At 37.8% G+C, this 22,759-nt stretch overlaps 7 protein-coding genes and 1 long non-coding RNA gene across 9 annotated transcripts; 3 read left to right on the forward strand and 5 right to left on the reverse strand.

Moving 5' to 3' along the window:
- Positions 1–119: 119 nt before the first annotated feature.
- On the forward strand, positions 120–1,909 carry LOC9313981. The gene has a single exon (XM_002876155.2). It carries the CDS (start codon positions 314–316, stop codon positions 1,640–1,642), a length of 1,329 nt encoding a protein of 442 aa, XP_002876201.1. The 5' UTR covers positions 120–313; the 3' UTR covers positions 1,643–1,909.
- A 79-nt stretch (positions 1,910–1,988) lies between these two features.
- Positions 1,989–4,071, reverse strand: LOC9312270 (nuclear transcription factor Y subunit B-10). 2 transcript variants are annotated; one of them, XM_021026607.1, is made up of 7 exons: positions 3,874–4,071; positions 3,550–3,786; positions 3,185–3,314; positions 3,061–3,066; positions 2,826–2,900; positions 2,655–2,711; positions 1,989–2,365 (listed from the first exon to the last, which is right to left on the reverse strand). In XM_021026607.1, the coding sequence occupies exons 2-7, from the start codon at positions 3,774–3,776 to the stop codon at positions 2,327–2,329; spliced, it is 534 nt and encodes a 177-aa protein (XP_020882266.1). In that variant the 5' UTR covers positions 3,777–3,786; positions 3,874–4,071; the 3' UTR covers positions 1,989–2,326. The 2 variants fall into 2 exon arrangements, with proteins under 2 accessions (XP_020882266.1, XP_002877913.1); XM_002877867.2 differs by having other exon boundaries at positions 3,550–3,790; positions 3,874–4,056.
- Positions 4,072–4,970: 899 nt separating this feature from the next.
- LOC110228692 (interactor of constitutive active ROPs 5) lies at positions 4,971–7,897 on the reverse strand. Its single transcript, XM_021026739.1, has 4 exons — positions 7,642–7,897; positions 6,603–6,699; positions 6,340–6,511; positions 4,971–6,214 (listed from the first exon to the last, which is right to left on the reverse strand). The coding sequence occupies exons 2-4, from the start codon at positions 6,620–6,622 to the stop codon at positions 5,216–5,218; spliced, it is 1,191 nt and encodes a 396-aa protein (XP_020882398.1). The 5' UTR covers positions 6,623–6,699; positions 7,642–7,897; the 3' UTR covers positions 4,971–5,215.
- A 779-nt stretch (positions 7,898–8,676) lies between these two features.
- Positions 8,677–12,359, forward strand: LOC9313982 (pentatricopeptide repeat-containing protein At3g53360, mitochondrial). The gene is made up of 3 exons (XM_002876156.2): positions 8,677–11,490; positions 11,751–11,922; positions 12,078–12,359. Exon 1 carries the CDS (start codon positions 9,117–9,119, stop codon positions 11,436–11,438), a length of 2,322 nt encoding a protein of 773 aa, XP_002876202.2. The 5' UTR covers positions 8,677–9,116; the 3' UTR covers positions 11,439–11,490; positions 11,751–11,922; positions 12,078–12,359.
- Positions 11,751–12,109, reverse strand: LOC110228337. The gene is made up of 2 exons (XR_002331856.1): positions 12,030–12,109; positions 11,751–11,948 (listed from the first exon to the last, which is right to left on the reverse strand). It is a non-coding gene; the product is annotated as an uncharacterized LOC110228337 (long non-coding RNA).
- Positions 12,360–12,424: 65 nt separating the features above from the next.
- LOC9312271 (DNA-binding protein S1FA1) lies at positions 12,425–13,501 on the reverse strand. The gene is made up of 2 exons (XM_002877868.2): positions 13,317–13,501; positions 12,425–12,855 (listed from the first exon to the last, which is right to left on the reverse strand). Exons 1-2 carry the CDS (start codon positions 13,341–13,343, stop codon positions 12,652–12,654), a joined length of 231 nt encoding a protein of 76 aa, XP_002877914.1. The 5' UTR covers positions 13,344–13,501; the 3' UTR covers positions 12,425–12,651.
- Positions 13,502–13,672: 171 nt separating this feature from the next.
- On the reverse strand, positions 13,673–16,366 carry LOC9313983 (L-type lectin-domain containing receptor kinase VIII.1). Its single transcript, XM_002877869.2, has one exon. The coding sequence runs from the start codon at positions 15,980–15,982 to the stop codon at positions 13,841–13,843; it is 2,142 nt and encodes a 713-aa protein (XP_002877915.1). The 5' UTR covers positions 15,983–16,366; the 3' UTR covers positions 13,673–13,840.
- Positions 16,367–16,971: 605 nt separating this feature from the next.
- Positions 16,972–21,177, forward strand: LOC9313984 (dystrophia myotonica WD repeat-containing protein). The gene is made up of 11 exons (XM_002876157.2): positions 16,972–17,436; positions 17,679–17,996; positions 18,089–18,197; positions 18,286–18,379; positions 18,760–18,847; positions 18,942–19,025; positions 19,212–19,308; positions 19,394–19,481; positions 19,620–19,725; positions 19,805–19,897; positions 20,448–21,177. Exons 1-11 carry the CDS (start codon positions 17,254–17,256, stop codon positions 20,862–20,864), a joined length of 1,677 nt encoding a protein of 558 aa, XP_002876203.1. The 5' UTR covers positions 16,972–17,253; the 3' UTR covers positions 20,865–21,177.
- Positions 21,178–22,759: the final 1,582 nt, after the last annotated feature.

Below are 22,759 nucleotides of genomic sequence, written 5' to 3' on the forward strand. Positions count from 1 at the left end.
GTAATTAATTGTATATACTTAATATACTATAAAAAAAAAAACACTTAATCAGCAAAGATATTGTAGAAAGGTACAATAGATTAATTGGAAAACCGTTTTGAATTTATCCGTATATAAAGAAAAATAAAATAAATTAAACAAAATCCTAAATAGACTAGGATTATGATTTGAGATGGTAAATCTATATAAGTAGAGGGAGATACGGGACTTCTTTTTCACAAACACATTCATAAACACTACTTCAAATACTCGCTCTGATCTAACGATTTTATAGATTTCTTCATCTTTCTTCTTCTTCTTGTACGATCAAATCATGATCACAAAGAAGATCTTTGGCTTTGTGCTCGCGATCACGATTCTCTTGGGTTGCTGCTCGGCTAAAATATACAAAGTTGGAGGTTCTAATGGATGGACTGCGAAGAAGAACTCTTGGGCTACGCATAAAGAATTCTATGTCGGAGATTCTTTGGTTTTTGAATACGATCAAAACGTTAACGACGTCACTCAAGTCTCTGATGCTTCAAAGTACGAGTCATGCGACTCTTCTTCTCCTAAAGCGGTTTACAACACCGGACACGATGTCATAACCTTCAAGGAACCAGGATATCACTACTTCATTAGCTCAAATCATATTCAATGCGTCTATGGACTGAAAATCGACGTTCTTGTCGTCCATGACAAGTCACGTCCTATTCCTCCACCAACACCACCGAGCGATATCCTTCCTTTTGGTAAGATCTACAAAGTTGGAGGTTCTGGTGGATGGAGTGGGAAGAAGAACTCTTGGGCTGAGCATAAGGAATTCCATGTCGGAGATTCTTTGGTCTTCGAATACGATCAAAATGTTAACGACGTCACTCAAGTCTTTGATGCTTTAAAGTACGAGTCATGCGACTCTTCTTCTCCCAAAGCCGTTTATAACACAGGATATGATGTCGTAACCCTCAAGGAACCAGGATATCACTACTTCATCAGCTCAAATCATATTCAATGCGTCTATGGACTGAAACTCGACGTTCTTGTCGTCCATGACAAGTCACGTCCGATTCCACCACCACCACCACCAAGCAAGATCCATGAACCCTCACATCCGATTCCTTCTCCACCACCACCGAGCAAGATCCATGAACCCTCACGTCCGATTACTCCACCACCACCACCAAGCAAGATCCATGAACCCTCACGTCCGATTCCTCCACCACTATCACCACCGAGCAAAGTCCTTCCTTTGGGTAAGATCTACAAGGTTGGTGACTCCAGAGGATGGAGCGTTTATAACAGTTACTACTATTACAGGTGGAGTGAGGGAAAACAGTTTCATGTTGGAGATACTCTCTATTTCGAATATAACAAGTACCTCAACGACGTTAGGGAAATCAGCGATGATCTTGAGTTCAAATCCTGCGAACAAAATTCTACAGTAGCTGTGTACAAAACGGGACACGATCTCATTAAGCTTACCAAACCAGGAGTGCATTATTTTGTAAGCTTAAAAACCGGTCTTTGTCAGGCTGGGATTAAACTTCGAGTCACGGTGCAACCATTAACCGAAGCTGTTACTTTATTCCCGAATGTTCCCAAGAAGAAGTTGTCACCTATCGTCAACAGGTGGTGGTTACACCCTTTCAGACCTCATCACTAAGCACTTGAGTTTAGTTGAAGAGTTTTTTGGTTTTTCAAAGAGTTGTTTTGTGTTTTTTTTTTTTTTTAACATTGTTTCGTTTAGATTTTGTTATTCAGTTTTTATGAAATTTTGAAAGTTTCTATTTAGTTGGATGCCCAAAAACATTAACATGTTCCTCCATATGACATGACACGTGTTGGAATATAATCTGACCAGCAACGGAAAGCCTTTTCAATGGATAAACCGAGTGTTATCGTGAATATTATTACCACACCACAACGGTTCAATATCAAGTTTAGGAACTTTTTGTTTCTTTTTATCAATCGATGATGCCAAACCAAACTCAGAATTTAGGACCAAAAAATCAAAGAGAGACTAAATTATTAATCATGATGTTGTTTTACGAAAGTAACGGCTCACTTGCATGAAGGAATCAACAGGGCAATCAAGTGATGATAAATAGCTTCTTCTTAAGACCAAAACCTAAGAAACATAACAATCAAATGAAAAAAAAAACGTGTTTTTCAATTCTTGTCTTAAGCAAACCAAACTCTTCTCCCTACAACACAATCATATACAAATCTTCTCTCTCCCAAAACTGAGATACCACAATCCATATCTATGAACAGTGGATCACTCAGATTCTCAGACACAACTGGAATAGTCGAGTCTCGGAAGATTGTGATGAATAGTGCCCTAGTACTACTCTGTGCCCGGCATTTGAACCATCATATTCGAAGCCTACAGTCACAAACGAGTTTAATCAATTATCTGCACACTGATAGATTACAAATACCATTAACACTTCAAGATGCTTGATGCTATTGTCAAAGCTCAGAGAGAGGAACATATGAGGGCCTATGTCTAGACTTCAAAAAGAGGACATGCATATATGATGTTTTATCGAGTCTATTCAAGTCCTTAAATCCTTTAATTGTATAACATTCTCTCCTTTTTACTCCGGCTCTGCTCTATGTAGAGAATGAATTCAAATATAAGTATTAACATTTCTTTTATCGGAAACACTTACTTGAGGGTTTCCATAAGGACCCTGTGAGAATGAGCCCTGTTGAGGAACCTGCGAGAACTGTTCAGAAAGTAAAGACAGGGAAACAATAAATTAGCTCGCACATTTTCATAAGCGGAAAAAGATAATGCTTAGGGAAACGACCATATCAACTAAAGAAGATCGAGTCATTACCTGAGACACTTGGCTTGGTTGACCATCTCTCTTTGCACTCGATTCCCCGCCTTTTCCTGACCCCTTAGTGTCACCCTATCAGACAGATAACAATGGCAAAGGGTAGCAAACAATCCTAATTAGCTACAATCATACGCCATATGCCCCAGAAAAGGATCCACGTACAAAACTCGACTATCAGAAAGATAACGGTAAGCTGGAAAAAAAGGAGAAATGAAAGAGGAGAACCACTAACCTCCATCTGAAAAATCCCAATGCATATAGCATAGACAATGAAATGAGGAGGAAAAACACAGAGTCAGTGAATGTATAACAGAAATTCTCTTGATGTAAACTGAATAAGCTGAAGAGGAACACACCTCTCTATATCGCATCAGGTAAACCTTGAGGGGATCGATGTAATCTTCAAAGCCTAAAGTGGCCATAGCCCAAAGCAAATCATCTCCATTGATGGTCTTCCTTTTCTCTCTCTGGCACTTATCACTAGCCCTGCTCGTCAAAATATGCACAACATCATCAAACCACATTGCATCAAACAAAGAAAAAAGCACATCCCAATATTGATTAACATAGTGAATTAGCAGAACCTTAATTTAACAACGCAATATACATCAATCTAACTTAAACAAAGAAGAGGCTTTTACACGCTTTAACCACCAAAGCAACAAGTTTGCAGAAAAAAAAAAAAAGATAACATTTTCGACAAAGTAGAGAAAGGAATTACTCGCTGGTGACGAAGCTGATGAATTCAGAGACACATTCCTGCATAGTCTCTTTAGCATCTTTAGCAATTTTGCCATTAAGAGGTAAACCTCTCTTCATGATACGGCTTATGTTAGCAATCGGAAGAAACCTATCCTGCTCACGAACATTCAATGACCTCGGGCTCTGATCTCCGCCACTCTCATGGCTTCCACCACCACCACCACCTCCGGTTTGCGATTCGGCCATCTCAGAAACCCTAAATATATATTCTCAGATAATCAGAGATCCGATTTTCTCAGACCAAACCCAGAAAGCGCGAAGAAGTGATGATTGATTGGATTACCTGAAGAGGAAGAATTCGAAAAAGAGCGGGAGACGGAGAGAGAAATGATGATTGGAGGAGGAGACGGAGAAGGAGAGAGAGATTGATCTGATCTGATCCGACGCTGGAGAAGAGAGGAGCTTTGTCTGCGATTCAACGATTAGGGCTTTTTTATTTTTTTATCGACACCGTTCATTTTTTTTTTGTTTATTGACAAAAACAAACAAACAAAAACACTCTTTTTTTTTTTCCTCAACAATATTTCTTTATTCTGCTTTTTTTAGTAATTAGGTGAAATAAAGTAGTAATATAGTATATAATAGTCAGTTCAAGATAATGAACTTTTTAATTGTTTATATGAGAAGAACTAAACATAGCTTTTAGAAACTTTTCTTCTATCATGTAACAATAGTAAAATACATTATTTTTTATATACCATTGTATTTATATATGAGGATTTAATTTCTCTAAATAGTTGTTACGAGATAAGTCAACTTGATCAGTGATATGTAGTTTCTTATGTAATCGTCTAATTTAATTAAATGCGTGTTTTACAGTTTTTCTTGTTATATTTTTTGTTTTATTCAGTTTTTATTCTGTCATTTAAGCTTTTTTTTTGTCGTCGGCATTTATTATTTATTGCAAATGATGAGAACTGTTACATAGACGATTTTGTCATTTAAGCTAATAAGTATTTTTTTGCAAAAAAATATTAGTTTTGCAATAAAGCCTAGTATTAGTATAGTTAATTAATTATTGATATCTAAAGACTAGGTTCAGAAAAATTGAAAAAATATTGGTGGCAAGGTGGACTGATTGTCAGCCAAAAAAAAAAAAAAAAAGTCAAATGTTTTCATGAAGTGGATTTGGTTGTCCATCACCAAAGACAATCTAGTAGGCCCTCTAAAGCGTTTAGTGCGCAACAAAAAAAAAAAATAGACAGATGAAAATGTCAAGAGGAAGATCCAAGACTTGAGAGGATCATGTGTCGTCATTGTGGCTTCTTACAGTTTCACATTCTATTACAAAACTTTTACTTTACACTCTTCTATACATGTAAAATCAATGCACAGGACCAAACTAAATTTGGTATTAGCAGCTCAAACTCAACAGCACCATTATAATCCAGATGGTCCTTATCAGTTTTAAACACAAGTCTTGAATGCAAAAGAACACTTCACAATACAAATTTCATCAACAAATGTGGCAACGTTTACAAAAAATATATAAACTTAGACAAATCAAATCGAAAGTTTACAAATTTACATACAACAATAATGCCATTTTTTCAATTTTATTAAATGAAGTGAAAAAGAATCAGTATTATTATTATTATTTTTTTTGAATCAATGTTAAATTATTATTACTTATGGTTTTTCTTGAGTAACACCCCAAACTTCTTCAACATTTTGCTAGTCTCAATAGAATCTGTTCTTTCCTCATCATTGTTCAGTATAGAAGCCGCTGTCTCGGCAGCTTTCCTCCATTGCTCACATTGAACCTTCACTCTTCTAAGCTCAGCTTCCATGGCTTCCGTGTTTGCGGTTTCTACTTTCTTCTCCATTGCACTCTTTAGAATCTGTAATTCCATCTCCTTATCCATTAAACTCCCTCTCACTTCCATTAAATCCGATTCAAGCTTCTTTAAATCGCCTGTGAATTCGTCTTCTTTCTTCTTATCCATTAACTCTTTGCGCAAACTTTCGATTTCACCTTTGGTTCTCTTCAATTCTTCCGTTAACTCAGCTTCTCTCTGTGAATATCTTGATTTAACCGCCTCTGTTTGTTCGTAAGCGCTTCTTATCTGCAATGTGCTCTGTATATACTCTTCTTGGTACCTTGTCTCTGCTGCTTCAACTGCAGATTTCAATTGTATTATCTCTTGCCTTGCAAGATTCATTGCTTCTTTCAGCTCTTCCACTTCCATCGATGATGATGAGTCTCTACTGTTTACTCTTTCTTCCTCGAGCTGTCTAACAAGATTCTCTAAAGACCTTACCTCAAATTTAGACTGCTCTAACTCGGACTCGGACTCAAAGAGCTTCGATTTCAGTTTCTGAACTTCGTTAATGGCAGAAGACAAAGCAGCTGAATCCATTCCATGTTGTCTCTGCATAGCCTCAAGCTCAGATTGCCATGTTTTGTCTCGCTCCTGCGAGAGTTTACGCAGCTCCTCAATTCTTGAATCTTCCGAGGCATTGATGTCCATTAACTGATGTTTGGCATCTTCAGCTTCCTCTTGAGCTTCCCTCTTTAGTGCTTCTGATCTGTTTAGTTCTTCTTTTGCCTTCTTAAGCTCTTCTTGAAGCTGAGATATCTGAGATTCCAGTTCTGGTACCCTTCCTGTCCGCTTCTTCTGAATCTTGAAAAGCAACAATCATATATACAAACTCGATCACACGATTGAGTACTTCACAACATAATCAAGAATCATCACATATACAACTTGCATACACCAAAATCAACAATCTTTAAGTGCAAAAGTACCTCATTAAGAGGAATTCTTGGTGAACGACGATCAGCTACTACTTTCGGGATTTGAGTTTTCGATATTGTCTTGGTTTTTGGATCGGATTCTGTTCCGCTTGGTTTGAGTCTCCGAGCAACTTTGGGAGCTGGTAAAGGAAATTTCTTTTGTGGCAGCTCCAACGATCCCGGCCTATCACACACAATTACAATCACATTGAAACAGATCAATAACTCCAAGAAAATTCACAACAAGAACACAAAGTTAGAGTTGAGATCATCACCTTGATTTTGGAGTCTGCATTTTTTAAGATCAAGAGTTTAAAAAAACTTTTCTTTTTGGATATAATCAATTGCGTTATGATTGCTTCTTTGAAGAATCTGACAAATAGTACAAGAAGACCAATGAAAAGTGTGAGAAAGAAGCAACAGAGGAAAAAAAAAAACTTATCACAAGCATATAGACAACAAACTCAGGGGAGAAAGAAACCTTAATCAAGTGTACAAAAAAAACCATAACAAATTAAAAATAGTTAGAATAACATTACACATTTTAGCTTCAAAGAGACTCCTATTGCCACCAAACGAAAGCAAAGAGACAGCAAATGAATATTGACATTATTTGGAACAAATATATAAACATTTTGAAGTCTATTTAGAAACAAAGTTGCCGTCAATGTGATTCATCAAATCATCAAAGATAAACCCTGTTACAAGCAAAGAAAGCACCAATATCTTTCACATAATCTTTTTGGTTGTTAAGTCACCAATTTATTTATATATTTTTTTATTAAATCAAAGTTTTGGAATTATTGGGAAGAAGAGACAATTTCTTGTCATTTTGTAATGTGAGATTTGGTTTCATTGGGTGGATCTTCCCAAAAAAGAAACACAGATCCAAAAACAGAAATCCCAGAAAGAAAAAAAAAAACGTTTTTACATATGGTCTAAAACTAGAATCTTTTAACATTCTCTGCAAAAAGTGTTTATTACATAAACAACAGAAACACTTTTGCTTTTTGCAGGAAAACAAAGATTTAAGTTTTTTGACTGAATCTTTAAGCTACCAACCAAAATAAAAGTTTTGAGTAGATGTAAACAAATTTAAACCTTTAAACCAACCAAAGATTAACACTTTCTGCAGCAAATAAGAAGAAAAAGAAACAAACAAACAAAAAAACACAAACTGGTAATTAGCTACCTAAAAAGATTGATAAACTTCTCTGAAAAAAGGAAAAAAAATCCCAATAAAATTAGGAATAAATCATGTGAAATGGAAGAGAAAATTTTGAGTCTTTGAAAAAGTCGTGAAGAAATATTCACCTAGATAACGTCGATTTAGCTTCTTTTTTTGTTGGATTAAAATGGAGAATTGCAGAATCAAGCCACGAACTTTTGATGATTTGATCTTTCCTCTTTCTCGTCGGATTGTTATTTTTTTCTCACTGGACTCACGAGTCGTTTTTTCCCACTGAAGAACATTTATATTTTCAACTTATTGAAAATATTTATCAAAAGTAACCCCTGAAGTAATGATTGTGCTGTTTCCACCTCGATTCTTACTAAAGATTGAAAATAATCTGTAATATTTTTTGTAATGATCCTTTTACGTTGGATTCCTTTTTTTGGTTATTCTGAAATATTAAATATTTTCTTTTGGATAATCAAAAAACTTGTGGGGTTGATAATGAAATGCATCAATAAATATCAGGGGCTATTTTGAAATTAATTGATAGAATGGACCGAAAGTAGAAGAACGTGGAGGGGGCGTTTTTTAAGCTACGCGCCTAGTTGACGCGCCCGAGTCACGTGCTGTTGTTTGGCCTCATATTGCTACTTATGAACAACGAACGGTCACGCAACCACAAGTCACTCACACTAGGACAGGACACAAACCTAGCTTATCTATATAACTATATACTTTATTTTTATTTTTATTTTTTATTTTTTTTGTGAAACTGACTATATACTTTATAAATGGCGAAATTCCATAACAAATATCACAAAAACACATTAAGGTTCCGTGTTTCATCTACATGACTACATACATTTGAAAGTGATATATATGTTGAACATTGAAGCAAGAACTACGATTACTTACTAGAAATGGAGTGTTGATACTAAGTAACGTTGTTAAAAATGAAACATAAGAGTCGAAATTGGAATTGGTGAGCAACTCGTCGATCTAACATGGATACGTGGTGGTGACTTTGTGAACAAGATAATTAATCTGTATATTTTTGCTAAAACATAGAATAATTCATTCATATTTATGGAAATCTTTTAAAAGTTGATGCTATTTTATTACTATTTGTTTTGTTTTGCTGCAAGTAAATTTCACTTGTTGGGAGCTGTAAATAGGATTTCATCCCCATCCCAATTTCCGGTTATGGCAGAAACCGGATATCGGATTTTTCGGTTCAATCTAATATGTGTCGGTTGAACCATATTTAAAACCTTAACCAACTGTAACAAACTCGTAATCCATATCCTTGAAACCTCGTAAATTTCACAACACCACTAAAACCATAACGGTTCTTCTTCGTTCTTATTCCTCAATTTGAATAACTGAAATTGGAGCCAGAATCCACCATTCTCATTTACTCAGACACTGTTGGAAAAATGATCAAAATCTGATGTCAAAGGTTTCTGTTTTTCATTTTTTCTTTACATTGTGTACACCACCTGCTCGATAAAATGTCTGTGATAGCTATTCTTTGACATTGGTTCTCTACCTTGTTATTCTCTATTCCAAGGCATTCAATATTCCTCTGTTGTGCTTGGTGTGTGTTGAGCTTATGAACATGAAAATGTTAAGATTGGGAGCTAGAGTTTCCGTCAGCAACAGTCAGATACCGGCAACATCAAGTGTTGTATCAACCATCAAGACCGAAGAGTTAATGAATGATCACATAAATTCCCTATGTAGAAATAGTTTCTACAGGGAAGCACTTGAAGCGTTTGATTTTGCACAGAAGAACTCAAGCTTCAAGATAAGGTTAAGAACCTATATCTCTTTAATTTGTGCTTGCTCTTCATCGAGATCTCTAGCACAAGGTAGAAAGATACATGATCACATTTTGAATTCCAACTGCAAGTATGATACTATTCTTAATAACCACATTCTTAGTATGTATGGGAAATGTGGCTCGCTGAGGGATGCTAGAGAAGTTTTTGATTTTATGCCTGAAAGGAATTTGGTCTCTTACACATCTGTCATTACTGGCTATTCACAGAACGGTCAGGAAGCCGAGGCAATCACATTGTACTTGAAAATGCTTCAGGCAGATTTAGTTCCTGACCAGTTTGCATTTGGAAGTATCATCAAAGCATGTGCTTGTGCTGGTGATGTTGTGTTAGGGAAGCAACTGCATGCTCAAGTCATTAAGTTGGAATCCAGTTCTCATCTTATTGCTCAAAATGCTCTGATTGCTATGTATGTTCGCTTCAATCAAATGTCAGATGCTAGCAAAGTGTTCTATGGTATCCCAGCGAAGGATCTTATTTCGTGGAGCTCAATCATCGCAGGGTTCTCGCAACTTGGGTTTGAGTTTGAAGCCCTGAGTCACCTAAAAGAAATGTTGTCTTTTGGTGTTTTCCATCCAAATGAATATATATTTGGTAGTTCTTTAAAAGCTTGTAGCAGTCTCCTTAGACCAGATTATGGTAGCCAAATACATGGGTTATGCATTAAGTTGGAGTTAACTGGAAACGCTATTGCAGGCTGTTCACTCTGTGACATGTATGCTAGATGCGGTTTCCTGGATTCTGCAAGGAGAGTATTTAATCAAATAGAAAGACCTGATACAGCATCATGGAATGTGATCATTGCTGGACTTGCAAATAATGGTTACGCTGATGAAGCTGTATCAGTTTTCTCTGAGATGAGGAATTCTGGTTTTATTCCTGATGCCATCTCCTTGCGTTCTTTGCTTTGTGCTCAGACAAAACCAATGGCTTTGTGTCAAGGTATGCAAATTCACTCTTTCATTATCAAGTGTGGTTTCCTGGCAGATCTTTCGGTTTGCAACTCTCTGCTTACCATGTACACATTCTGCTCGGACTTGTATTGTTGCTTTAATTTATTTGAAGACTTCAGAAACAAAGCGGATTCTGTTTCTTGGAATGCTATTTTGACAGCATGTTTGCAACACGAACAGCCAGTAGAGATGTTGAGATTGTTTAAGCTGATGCTTGTGTCTGAATGCGAGCCAGATCACATAACCATGGGTAATCTGTTACGGGGCTGTGTGGAAATCTCATCTCTAAAATTGGGAAGTCAAGTACATTGCTATAGTTGGAAAACCGGGTTGGTGCTTGAGCAATTTATAAAAAATGGACTGATTGATATGTATGCCAAATGTGGATCACTGAGGCAAGCGAGAAGGATTTTTGATTCAATGGATAACGGAGATGTAGTTTCGTGGAGCACCTTGATAGTTGGATATGCACAGTCTGGATTTGGAGAGGAAGCTCTCATATTGTTCAGGGAAATGAAAAGTTCGGGCATAGAGCCAAATCATGTAACATTTGTCGGTGTTCTTACTGCCTGTAGTCATGTTGGGCTGGTGGAAGAAGGCTTGAAGCTGTATGCAATCATGCAAACTGAACACGGGATTTCACCAACAAAAGAGCACTGCTCTTGCGTGGTCGATTTGCTGGCTCGTGCTGGCCATTTAAATGAAGCTGAGAGATTCATCGATGAAATGAAGTTGGAACCTGATGTTGTTGTGTGGAAGACTCTACTGTCTGCATGTAAAACACAAGGAAATGTTGATCTTGCCCAAAAAGCTGCTGAAAATATTCTGAAGATCGATCCTTTCAACTCTACAGCTCATGTATTGCTCTGCAGCATGCATGCTTCTTCTGGAAATTGGGAAGATGCTGCATTGTTGAGGAGCTCAATGAAAAAGCATGATGTTAAAAAAATTCCAGGACAGAGCTGGATCGATGTTGAGGACAAAATTCATATATTCTTTGCTGAAGATGTTCTTCATCCAGAGAGGGATGATATATATACAGTCCTGCACAACATCTGGTCGCAGATGCTAGATGAGTGTAATCCCCAACACAAGAAAAGATTCCAGTTTATCCATGAAACCGAAAAAACAAACATTTAAGTGACGTTTTTTCTTCTAAGAGAAGCACAGAGAATGCCATTGTGTCTCATCTGTAAGTTGCATCTTCTTCCTTCTTGCTCTTGCCATCATGTCTCATCTTGTTTGCTTGCTTAGATAAATGCTGTTGATAGATATCTTGCGCTTTTCCTTTTCTTCATCAAGTATTATTTCACTTGGTTGTAACAAAATCTTGTTCTGTTTAATGTTTTTGGTTACCTATCGAGCAATAGTGAAGGACAGTTTACTTATTGCTGCATAAATGATGACAAATTTCAAGAATCTCAATGTTTTTTTCTTTCTTGCTATTTTCAGTTTGGAAATGTGGAGAACTAACTGGTTACCACATTGGATTGCAACACTCAAGCGGGACGGGATACAGATTCAGTGCTATATGAATTACTAAGAAGGATACATCTCAACTTATCTGAAGAGTACAAATTTGAGTTAAGATGATTTGAAGAAGGCCGTGAAGGATATCTTCTGGGTATGTCTTGAATCGCTTCCCCTACACTGTAATCTTATCAAACTGGTGAAATCATGATGGCTTAGGTTGCTAAAGAGAATGATAGGGAATGAGTTGGTTCAAATTACTTGAGATTGGCTGTTCTTTTGATGTTGAAATCCTTGTGGATTTTCCAGGTATGAAAATGTAAAAGCTCCAGAAACACAAAGCATTGGCTCCTTGAGGCTCTTACAAGTGAAGATGGAGCTTCTTTCTTCTTATACGTCAAGAAATGGATTAAACACTGGACTAAGAATCTGGAAATCTCATCGCAAAACGAATCAAAACGATGAAATTGGTCTCTTATACATCTGTGATTGAGATACAACAATGAGGGTGATTGAGATCTGTTTGTAATAATCAAATCTTGACTCTCCTTGTGTCTTGATTTTGGTGTATATATACAAATGTTCATAACATATTGTCTCTATAGCTATCCCGTTTAGCAAAAGCCGGAATGGTAACAATGAAATCAAGAGACACCTAAATAAGTGAAATGATATTAAAGATGAGAAGTTGTTGCAAAGATGATGAGAGAGACTCTACAGTTGCAACCAAATGTATGTATGAAGGAAAAACTAAAAATGGTCTACCCAAGCAAAAGGGTGGTTTCTACTTGCTCTCCAAGTGAAATCATACAGGACTCAAGACATGCAGAAGTAAAAGAGGTAACCGAAGATAAACCGCTTTGAATGAGGCACAAGTGAAGATTTATTCTCCAGGGACAGGGACTCCTTGCTTGAGCTTCTCCCGCTTGAGCTTCTTTTTGGAAACGGGCTTCTTCTTCCTTGGAGGTAGGTTCTTCTGAGCATAAACGTAAAGCACGTAGTTGGCAATTAGGAACACAAGAAGCGGACCTCCAACAACAAGCAGCACGATTAATCCCGGGTTCAATCCTTTGGCTTCAGCAGCCGCCTGTGAAATGTCAGACCAATGTGTGCATAAATCATACCAAACATAGAAAACAATGATCTAGGCCCAAGTATATATATACAAAGCAAACATGTATACAACATATATGAGATTATTCAAAGCGTGCAAGGTATCAATTTGAAACAATCACACACTATCAATGAAGGGTTTTGCAATATGTAACATATCATCATCCTCCAAAATGTTGTCCTGCAATGCATGCAAAGAATTTATTTTTTTAATTCCTCTAAAAAAATGCGAATATATCACATAATTTCCTTAGATCATTAACAAAATAGCCCATATTTCACAAAAAATTAAAAATAAAAAAATCACGAATCAAACCCTTAAAAATTCGATTGCACATTCCGGAATCGCAGAAGAGGAGCTGTTATGGTAAAAAATCATCTCGATTTCATCGGAGAGACCTTTAAATTCTACAAAATTGCAAGTATTGACGGTACCTTTCCGGCAAAATCGTCACCGTCCATGATTACGATCCAATATATGCGAGATCAGCTCCCGTAAAGTGCTAATGGTAGTAGGAGGAAACGAGGATCTGTTTTCGAATGAGAGAGATTAATAAGACAAACAAACTCACACAGAGATAATATACACACGTGTTTCATCCACTACATCGCCACTTCCACTAATCAGACAAATCTTATTTTGGACCCCTTTACTTTTCAGGTATTTTGATTTCAACTCTTATCTTTTGTTATGCTCGGTTATGCCCTAGTACATCTACCTAAAGGGTTGTTTAATTTGGTTTTGGTTCAGTTTGGGCTAGACAATTAGAATTTGTATTGGTTTGTCCGGATGTTTTAAAGGGTTTTAAGTTCCAAGCAACCAATCTTGTGTTCTTATCTTACATACAAATACCTGAAAAGTTCCAAGCAACCAAGAAAAAATGAATTGAATATTACAACACAAATCAAAATCTAATCAAACACACAAAACGCATCTGTTTGTTATAACTCCAAAACATCTATACCAAATGGTCATCGTCGCTTCGAATGATAACGTTATGTTCCGGCACCGACCACGACGACGATCGGCTAGAGTTCAAAGCCACGGTATTACTACAATCAGAGAGAGTATCTTGCAAACTCAGCAACAAATGCGAAGTACTAAAACTCATGGTAGGTCTAGACTTAGGCACAACCGGTACATCAGCCTCACCAATCAGCATTTGCACCACTGACCTCATTGTGGGCCTAGCTGCTGGATCCGGATGCGAACAAGCCAGGCCCACAACCAAGACCCGCCACATCTCACCTTCATCAAACTTACCTTCAAGCCTAGAATCAGCAGCTGCAGAAACTTTCCCTTCTCTATACAAACCCCACACCCATTCTACTAAATTCGGATTTGCCCCAACATTTTGTCTTTGAACATTTAAGTCCTTCTCAATCGGTCTTCTTCCACTAACCACTTCCAAAACCACCGCTCCGTAACTAAACACATCCGTCTTCTCCGAAGCACGACCCGTCAGAAGATACTCCGGCGCTAAATACCCCATCGTCCCGGCAGCAACAGTCGCTTCCGGCGACTTATCGTGCTCGATCTGTCTCGCCAATCCGAAATCTCCAAGCTTGGCGTTAAAATTCTCGTCTAACATTATATTACTGCTTTTAACGTCTCTGTGAATCACCTGATTCTCACACTCTCTATGTAAATAAGCTAAAGCAGATGCAACTCCAAGCAAAATCTTTTTCCGGTGATCCCACGGTAACGTGAATCGTGACTCGAACAAAGCTTTATCGAGTGACCCATTTGGCATTAGATCGTAGACTAACAAAATCTCACCTTTCTCGTGACACCATCCTTGTAATCGAACGAGGTTTCTGTGTCTTAAGCTTCCGATTATTGATAGTTCCGATAAAAACTCGTTCTTTTTGTCTTGTGAGCTGTGACTGCATCGTTTGACGGCGACGATGTCTCCGGTCTCCGGTAATATTCCTCTGTAAACGACTCCGAAGGCGCCGTGTCCGATGATTCGACTCTCGTTGAAGTTCTTAGTACCGGCTTTGAGTTCTTTGTAGCTGAACTCTTTAGGAGCTTTGATAATTTCAGATGCGAAAGAATCAGATCTCTCGACGCGTTTGAACTTTTTGGAGTAAACCCAGAATAAAGCTCCGGCGAAAAGTGCTAAGAAGAAAGCTCCGGCGGTTACTACTCCGGCGATTGTTCCCGGGTTCTCTTTGCAGAAGCGGCTGTGGCAAGACGACGACGAAGTTTTCGATTGAGTATTGCTTGATATCGGAATCGCTGAAGAAGACGGCTGTGACGCTAAAGGCGGCGGAGATTTCACCGAATTAGCTTTGGGATTCATCAAATTAGCCCTCGGAGGAGGTGACACGGATCCGGATCCTGGACCCGACCCGAATGAAGAACTGAAGCTCCACCATTCGATACTGTGAATCTCTGTACTTCCCTGAGTTGACCCGGAGAATCCGACGAACATGAAATCGTTCACGTATTGATCTAAATCGAGAGGGAAAGACAAAATCGGAGCTTTAGGTTTTAGATTTGAGTAAGAGACTGAAACGTTGAAGACCCGAGTCAATCCGTCGTACTCGATCCATGAATTGATGGTATTGCCGCTCTTGAGATCGATGTTTACGGTGCCAAGATCGCCGGAAACAGAGGAAAGGACGCCGTTTACGTCGAATCCAACATGGTTACTATTAATGTCTTTGAAATCAACGTCCATTAAAGTATCAAACTCGACGGCGACGAATTTTGAACCGGACCCGTTAGGACCGGCGAGACCAAGCGAGCCACCGGCGACGCCGATTGAGTTTGCGTCGGGAGCGATGACGAAAGCGAGACCACCGCCGATGGAAGAAGGATTGACATTGGTAATGGAGAAGGAGAAGAAAGTAGAGAAGCTTGTCGGAAAGTGAGTTCCGGGTTGTCGGAATCTGATTGGGTTAGAGTATAAGACTTTTCCGGCACCGGAGTTAGGCACAGAGAGGTCACGTGTGAGGCCAACGATTCCATTACTTAAACGAGCATCACCGATGAGTTTGAGGTTGCTTATGGCTAACGTGGAGAAATCAAACTGTGTCGTCGTAGCTCCATTGAAGAAACAGAGCAAGATGAAAATGAAGAGGAAGAGCGACATTAATGATCAGTTGAAGAAATGTTTTCAGAGAATGGTCATTGGAGAGGAAGAAGAAAGATTCTTAATTTGAGAGATTGAGAAAGAGAGATTGATGAAAGTCACGGGATGTGTATTGGGGCAATACTTTGCTTGGAGTAAAGTAAAGCAGAGGAAGAGACAAAGGAATAATATTGGGGAAGATGATGGAGAGAGCAAAAGAGAATCCAAAGCGACAACGAATGAAGTCAGACAAGTGGATAGAGATGTAACGCCACGTGGCTTTTTCCAACGGCTATATGTCTTTTTGTCTGAAAGTTTTTTTCTATGTTAATTTGATGTCAATCAAAGTGACTTTTGTTGTTTTGATGTCAAAGTGACTTTTGTTGTTCTGATTTTCTCACGTTTAACAAATAACTACAAGTAACGGTCGTAGTAGCACTAATATCATCTTTTCTTTATTCTTGTCGTGGTCGTTGGTTGAGGCTAAAGGAGATGCCCCAAAAAAGTATCTAAAACCTTTTTGATAATTGACGGATTCTGTGTTTTTTTTCACGAACAACCAATCATCCATATGATATACGGGTTTGAACATGAATCGTAATACAATAACGGTATTAACACAAACCATATCACCGGAGTCTCTAAATTAGGGGTGTGAATAAAAACTGATATGATGAACCAAACAAAACTGAATTTCTTCTCACTGAACTACACCAAATTTTATTTTAACTAAAGGGTAATAATCTTTTTTTGTCGTGCACAAATCCATATTTGGATTTAAGGCCAGCTTTCACAAATAACAATTGACCATCCGAAGCTGAAAGGCCGTAATTTCAGTAATCATCAATTGTTAGAAATGGGCTTGAAAGTGGGCCTGAATTGGTCTATGACGTCAGCACACGTGATCTATGCGTATTTAATACTCCGGATAACCAACCCGACCCATCAGATCACCACCCGTTAAATCTTTCTTACGTGAATCTTCACCGTTGATTGCGATGACTTTTCAATAGCTTCCGAGTCAAAGTTTTGATAATATGTTGTAAGAAACAACAAGTAGTTGCATCATAATAACCCCTTTGATTCGGTAGCCATTAGAGACCTCAGAAGAAGAGAAGTTTTTGATTCTTCGACGAGACTTTACTGATTTTGCATCGAACAAGAGAGGAAGAAGAAAAAGCGGAAAAAAAATTCTGGGTTTCGATTTTGGGTGAGAGATAACAAACCCTAGGTGTGTCGTGTGAATCGTGATCATATGCTTTTTTGAGTCGACGATTAGCAAAGCAAACACTATGATGAACACTTCTAATGGAATGATATCAGCGCCATCTTCATCGTCTTCACCGGCGGCGAATCCTCAGTCGCCGGGAATTAAGACTTATTTCAAGACGCCTGAAGGGAAGTATAAGCTTCACTACGAGAAAACGCATTCCTCTGGTCTCCTTCACTATGCACATGGCAAAAAGGTTACTCAGGTAAATATAAGATTTTTATTTTTGGGGTTTTGGTTTTGATACTTTGATTCGATTGAAATGCATATGGGTTTAGGATTTCTAATTATTCAAATCGGAAATTTCAGATATTTCAGAGAATTAGTATATCGATCGTGAAACTTTTGTTAGTGAAATTTGCATTCTGATGCATTAGGTCGTTAGCTGATCAATCGGTTTGAATTACATTGCTTTCCAATGATGGAATTGGGAAATTTTCGTTTTAGGTAACTCTAGCTCAGCTGAAGGAAAGAGCTGCTCCTTCTACTCCAACTGGTACTTCGTCGGGTTACAGTGCTAGTAGCGGGTTTCGCTCAGCAACAGCCAGGTTGCTAGGCACTGGAAATGGTAGCCGTGCGCTTAGTTTTGTTGGAGGTAATGGTGGGGGCAAAAGTGTGAGTACAAGTTCAAGAATTAGTGGCTCCTTTGCTCCTTCTAATTCTAGCACATCGATGACAAATACGAATTTTGATGGGAAAGGAACTTACTTGGTCTTCAATGTGAGTGATGCTATTTTTATCTGTGACTTGAACTCACAAGACAAGGTAATTTCTTCTTTTCTTTGTTTCCCTTATAAAGATGTAATGTTCTGTTTTTTTTTTTGGAGGTAATGGTTTAGGTAACTTATTTGATGTAGGATCCAGTAAAGTCTATTCATTTCAGTAATTCAAACCCTATGTGTCATGCTTTTGATCCGGATGCTAAGGATGGGCATGACTTACTTATTGGGCTGAATTCTGGGGATGGTAATGTAGAAATTTGAGCTTACCATTTTCACCTCTGATCTAGATATCTTGTCTCATGGATTTATTTTGTTATGATGTGTTACTGTAGTGTACACTGTATCACTGAGACAGCAATTACAGGACGTCTCTAAGAAGCTAGTTGGTGCACTGCATTATAACAAGGACGGTTCTGTAAATAACAGGCAAGAGTTTATCTTTTGCCGCTTATTTAATGTTTCCTCCCACCTTTTTACTTTGCTATTATTTGTTAGTGATACTTGAAGAATTGATTCCACTGGTTCACGATACTTCACATTTACTTTGTCTAAGGATCTCTATGTGTTCTTCGGTTGTACTTCTGCTAGTATTTATGTCAGTGTAACAAAGTTATATAATTCACCTTCTGTCAATGTAATGGATTGGGTTCTAGGAAACTCTCAGTGACAGTAGATTAGTTAAATTATAACAGAACAGTGTGTATCTTTAGATGAGTTCGTTTTTAAGTAGGTTAAGTTGAAATATTAATCAATTTTGGCGTCATGCCTTCTCTAAGTTTAAAATAAAGTTTGTTGCTTTGTAACAGTCGTTGTACTAGTATTTCTTGGGTGCCTGGAGGTGATGGAGCATTTGTCGTTGCTCATGCCGATGGCAATTTGTACGTGTATGAGAAGGCAAGCTCAGATATCAGAACTTTTTTTCTTGCATATGACTTTTAAGTTGCCTGATTCTGTCTAATCCCTGATCCTGATTAATTTAACTTAATAGAACAAAGATGGTGCCACTGAGTCAACATTTCCTGCTATAAGAGATCCTACACAATTTTCAGTTGACAAGGCAAAATATAGCAAGGTATGTGAGTTTGCAACCATTTCAATAGATCCTTATATAGGGCTGGAAGCACATGGTACATGCATATCCTCTACTAGTATCATCATTTGCTAGTGATTTTAAGAAATTGTTGTATTACTTACTTTCTTTTCTATCTTTGAGCATATTTTGATGTACTATTGTTCACTCATGTGAGTATTCATGCAGAGTAATCCTGTTGCGAGATGGCATATATGTCAAGGTTCAATTAACAGCATTGCATTCTCAAATGATGGGGCACACTTGGCGACTGTTGGAAGAGATGGTAAGATGCCTCTATTTTGTCTTGTGGTCTTTTTCTTTCTCTATGTATTTATTTACTAAGCATTAAGATTTCTTACCATCCACAGGCTATCTTCGCATTTTTGACTTCTTAACCCAGAAGCTAGTATGTGGTGGAAAAAGTTATTATGGTGCTCTGCTGTGCTGTTCTTGGAGGTGATGGGATATAATTCCTTTGGCAACTTTTCTTATATTGAATTTACAAAATGTGTCTTAAATAGATACCAGTGTTGTGAGCATATTATCCCTGTATGATACTGTTTATTGACATTGTGATTGTATTGACACTGACAGTATGGATGGAAAGTACATTTTGACTGGAGGTGAAGATGACCTAGTTCAAGTGTGGAGTATGGATGATCGGAAGGTTGTGGCGTGGGGTGAGGGACATAATTCGTGGGTAAGGTTCTTGATTTCAATAAGATTTCTTTTGTTTAACTTACACAGCACTTTACTCATGTCGGAATGGTTGCTCTCAGGTAAGCGGAGTAGCGTTTGATTCCTATTGGTCGTCACCAAATTCAGATGGGTCAGGAGAGCATGTCATGTACCGTTTTGGATCGGTTGGACAGGTATTTTTTCATGCGTTTACCCATTTTGCTGGTTCTCCTTTCATTTAGCAAAGAACTGAAATGTGCTTAAATAAGTGGGAGTTGTGATTAGCTTATCTACATTGCTTGATTGACTTTATCATTAAACCAGTGCTCTCATTTTCTTATCATTTCGATATTGGGGAAAAGGAAAAGGAAAAATACAAGATCTTATTAGGCGATGTTCTTAAGATGATCAGAAACTAAGGGGAAATTTTATGATTAATCACAGTAATGTAGCTTCATTGGATCTGATCCAGCTTCGTTCATTAGCATATCAAATTATAGATAAAGATTCTTTGGTCTGCTAGGTAGAAAATTTGTTAGAAAGTGAAGTGTTTCGTTGTATGAAGCGGCCTTAGGAAGCTGATGAGATCATTTCCACAAACATGTTATCTGAAAGTCTCGTATTTCTTACTTAATTTGCTATTAATAACCATTAACTCCTACGATCTCAATCTCTTGATTCTCCTATATATGATCTGCAAGTGTCTTGCCTCACACACTGCTGCTTCCTCTGCTGAATCCACAGGACACACAGTTACTTCTCTGGGACCTTGAGATGGACGAGATCGTAGTTCCACTTAGGCGAGCTCCAGGTGGGTCTCCAACTTACAGCACAGGAAGCTCAGCTCACTGGGACAATGTCATACCAATGGGAACTCTTCAACCCGCTCCTTGCAAACGAGATGTTCCAAAGCTCTCACCGATCATAGCTCACCGAGTTCACACTGAGCCCCTCTCTGGATTGATGTTCACACAAGAAGCAGTCGTTACGGCTTGCCGAGAAGGCCATATAAAGATTTGGACACGGCCCAGCGAATCAGAAACCCAATCCAACAGCTCAGAAGCAAATCCTACAAGTGCCCTCTTGAGCACAAGCTTCACAAAAGACAACAAAGCCTCACTGAGCAGCAAGATCATCGGTGGTTCTACTTTCAAGCAATGACGGAGAGATGCTCCTTGTCCGAAAATCAGGTGCTATTATTTAGTCATGTTTCTCCTTCTAAAGTGAAAGAAAACCTTTAAAGAAAAGCCCTGTGAATAAAATTCGACTGGGTTTTGTTTTTTTCATATATATTTTAAAAGAAGGTCCAAAATCTGAATTCTGACTGTAAATTGGAGGCTGACAAATTAAGTTTGTGGGGGGCATAGAAGAGAAAATATGGGAGAATTTTCGGATGTAATTATAAGAAAGAAAACAAAATGTGTTACATAAGAGTCTCATCAACCAATAATGCAACTTTTGTGCTTCAGAAGAATGACATTATTTATTTTCCCAATAAACGATTCCCTTGTCTATTTATTTATTTGGTTTCTCAAACTTATGATTCTTTTCATCAAGGAAATGTATATGACAACACCAAAAGAAACAAAGATTTTAGTAGAAAATTTGTTAGAAAGTGAAGTGTTTCGTTGTATGAAGCAAAGCCTTAAAAAGCTGATGAAATCATTTCCACAAACAAAGAATAGGGCTACATATTTACAAGTTTATAACCAACGAGTAAAACAAAAACTATTAAGATATGGAAAGCACAATGTTTCCTAAAATTTTTTTTAAGGCAATAACGTTTCACATTTTAAAATCATGAAAACTTAAAGATAACTAGAATTTATCCAAAAAAAAAAAAAAGGACAAGAATTTGTCTTCTTGACACCAACCAAACTTTGGATCACTATTTATCCAAAACAAAAACAAAAAAACTTTGGATCACTATTTATCCAAAACAAAAACAAAAAAACTTTGGATCACTGCAAAATGCTTAAAGACCACGGCCACGGCCGTCCACGTCCATGACCTCTTCCAACTTGGATACGGCCCAGTCCAACAGATGCTCAGAAGCAAATTCTACAAGTGCCCTTTGAGCACAAGCTTTCCCTAAAGCAACTAAACGATGCCTTCTCATTTTTTTGGTTTCTCGGAAATAAAAAGTGGTTCTGCATTTTTGTTTTATGAGAGAAATTCGAAAATTAAATGTCCTTTGTTATTTTTGTTAATTGTTAGTTTTTTAAAGACCTTACCAATTTATATTTCCTTTTAACTACTCTCTATGATTACTATATTTTCTTCTTAGTTTAGCTAAAAACTAGTTAATTTTTGTTGACATGTTCACTTTATACTTTTTCTAGCTTAACACGAGATTAATTCAGCAATTTCGACTCAATTCTATAAATGATATTTGAGTCCACCCGAATATGCTGAAAGAAGAACCGTGACACGACCGACAAGAGATCAATCGAGGGAAGACTTCACCAACCGATTTTTGGGCATATTCATTGTTTTGTCCACTCCTCTCTTGATCATACTTTTTTTAAGACGTGACAACATAAATGATTCTATTACTTTTTTACTTATTTGATAGATTACCATAAAACATCATGCATCTAATATTTTGTCGGAGTCTAACGTGTCAGTACTATAGAACTATAGATAGATGCGTAAGAAAAACCTTCTTTCTCCACATACGTGTAGTTACAATGGGTCATGCAAAAAAAAAGGAGAAAAGATTCTAAAAGTTCACTCAAGAATCTTTAGTTTCTTAATAGTAGTGGAATATGTATTGAGTTTGTTTCTCTCCAATAACTGTATCTGTGTGCCTAAAAAAAAACCTAATTTCTCTCTAAATTCCCTCCTAAAAAAAGCCGCCGCTTCTTCTCTTAGATCTGAGACCGGTAGCCGGTGGCTTCTCCAGCATCGGTACCGGTCTTCTCCTTGCTTTGTTTTTGCTTTCCGGCATCTGTAGCTTCCGGTAATGATGTTGGTTTAGACGAAATCCGGGTTCGAGTTTGGTTTATGTTGGGGTGGTGTGGTCAGAGATCCGGCCTTCTTTTGACGGCATGTGT

Source organism: Arabidopsis lyrata (genome assembly GCF_000004255.2).
Source record: "Arabidopsis lyrata subsp. lyrata unplaced genomic scaffold ARALYscaffold_5, whole genome shotgun sequence".
Taxonomy (NCBI): domain Eukaryota; kingdom Viridiplantae; phylum Streptophyta; class Magnoliopsida; order Brassicales; family Brassicaceae; genus Arabidopsis; species Arabidopsis lyrata.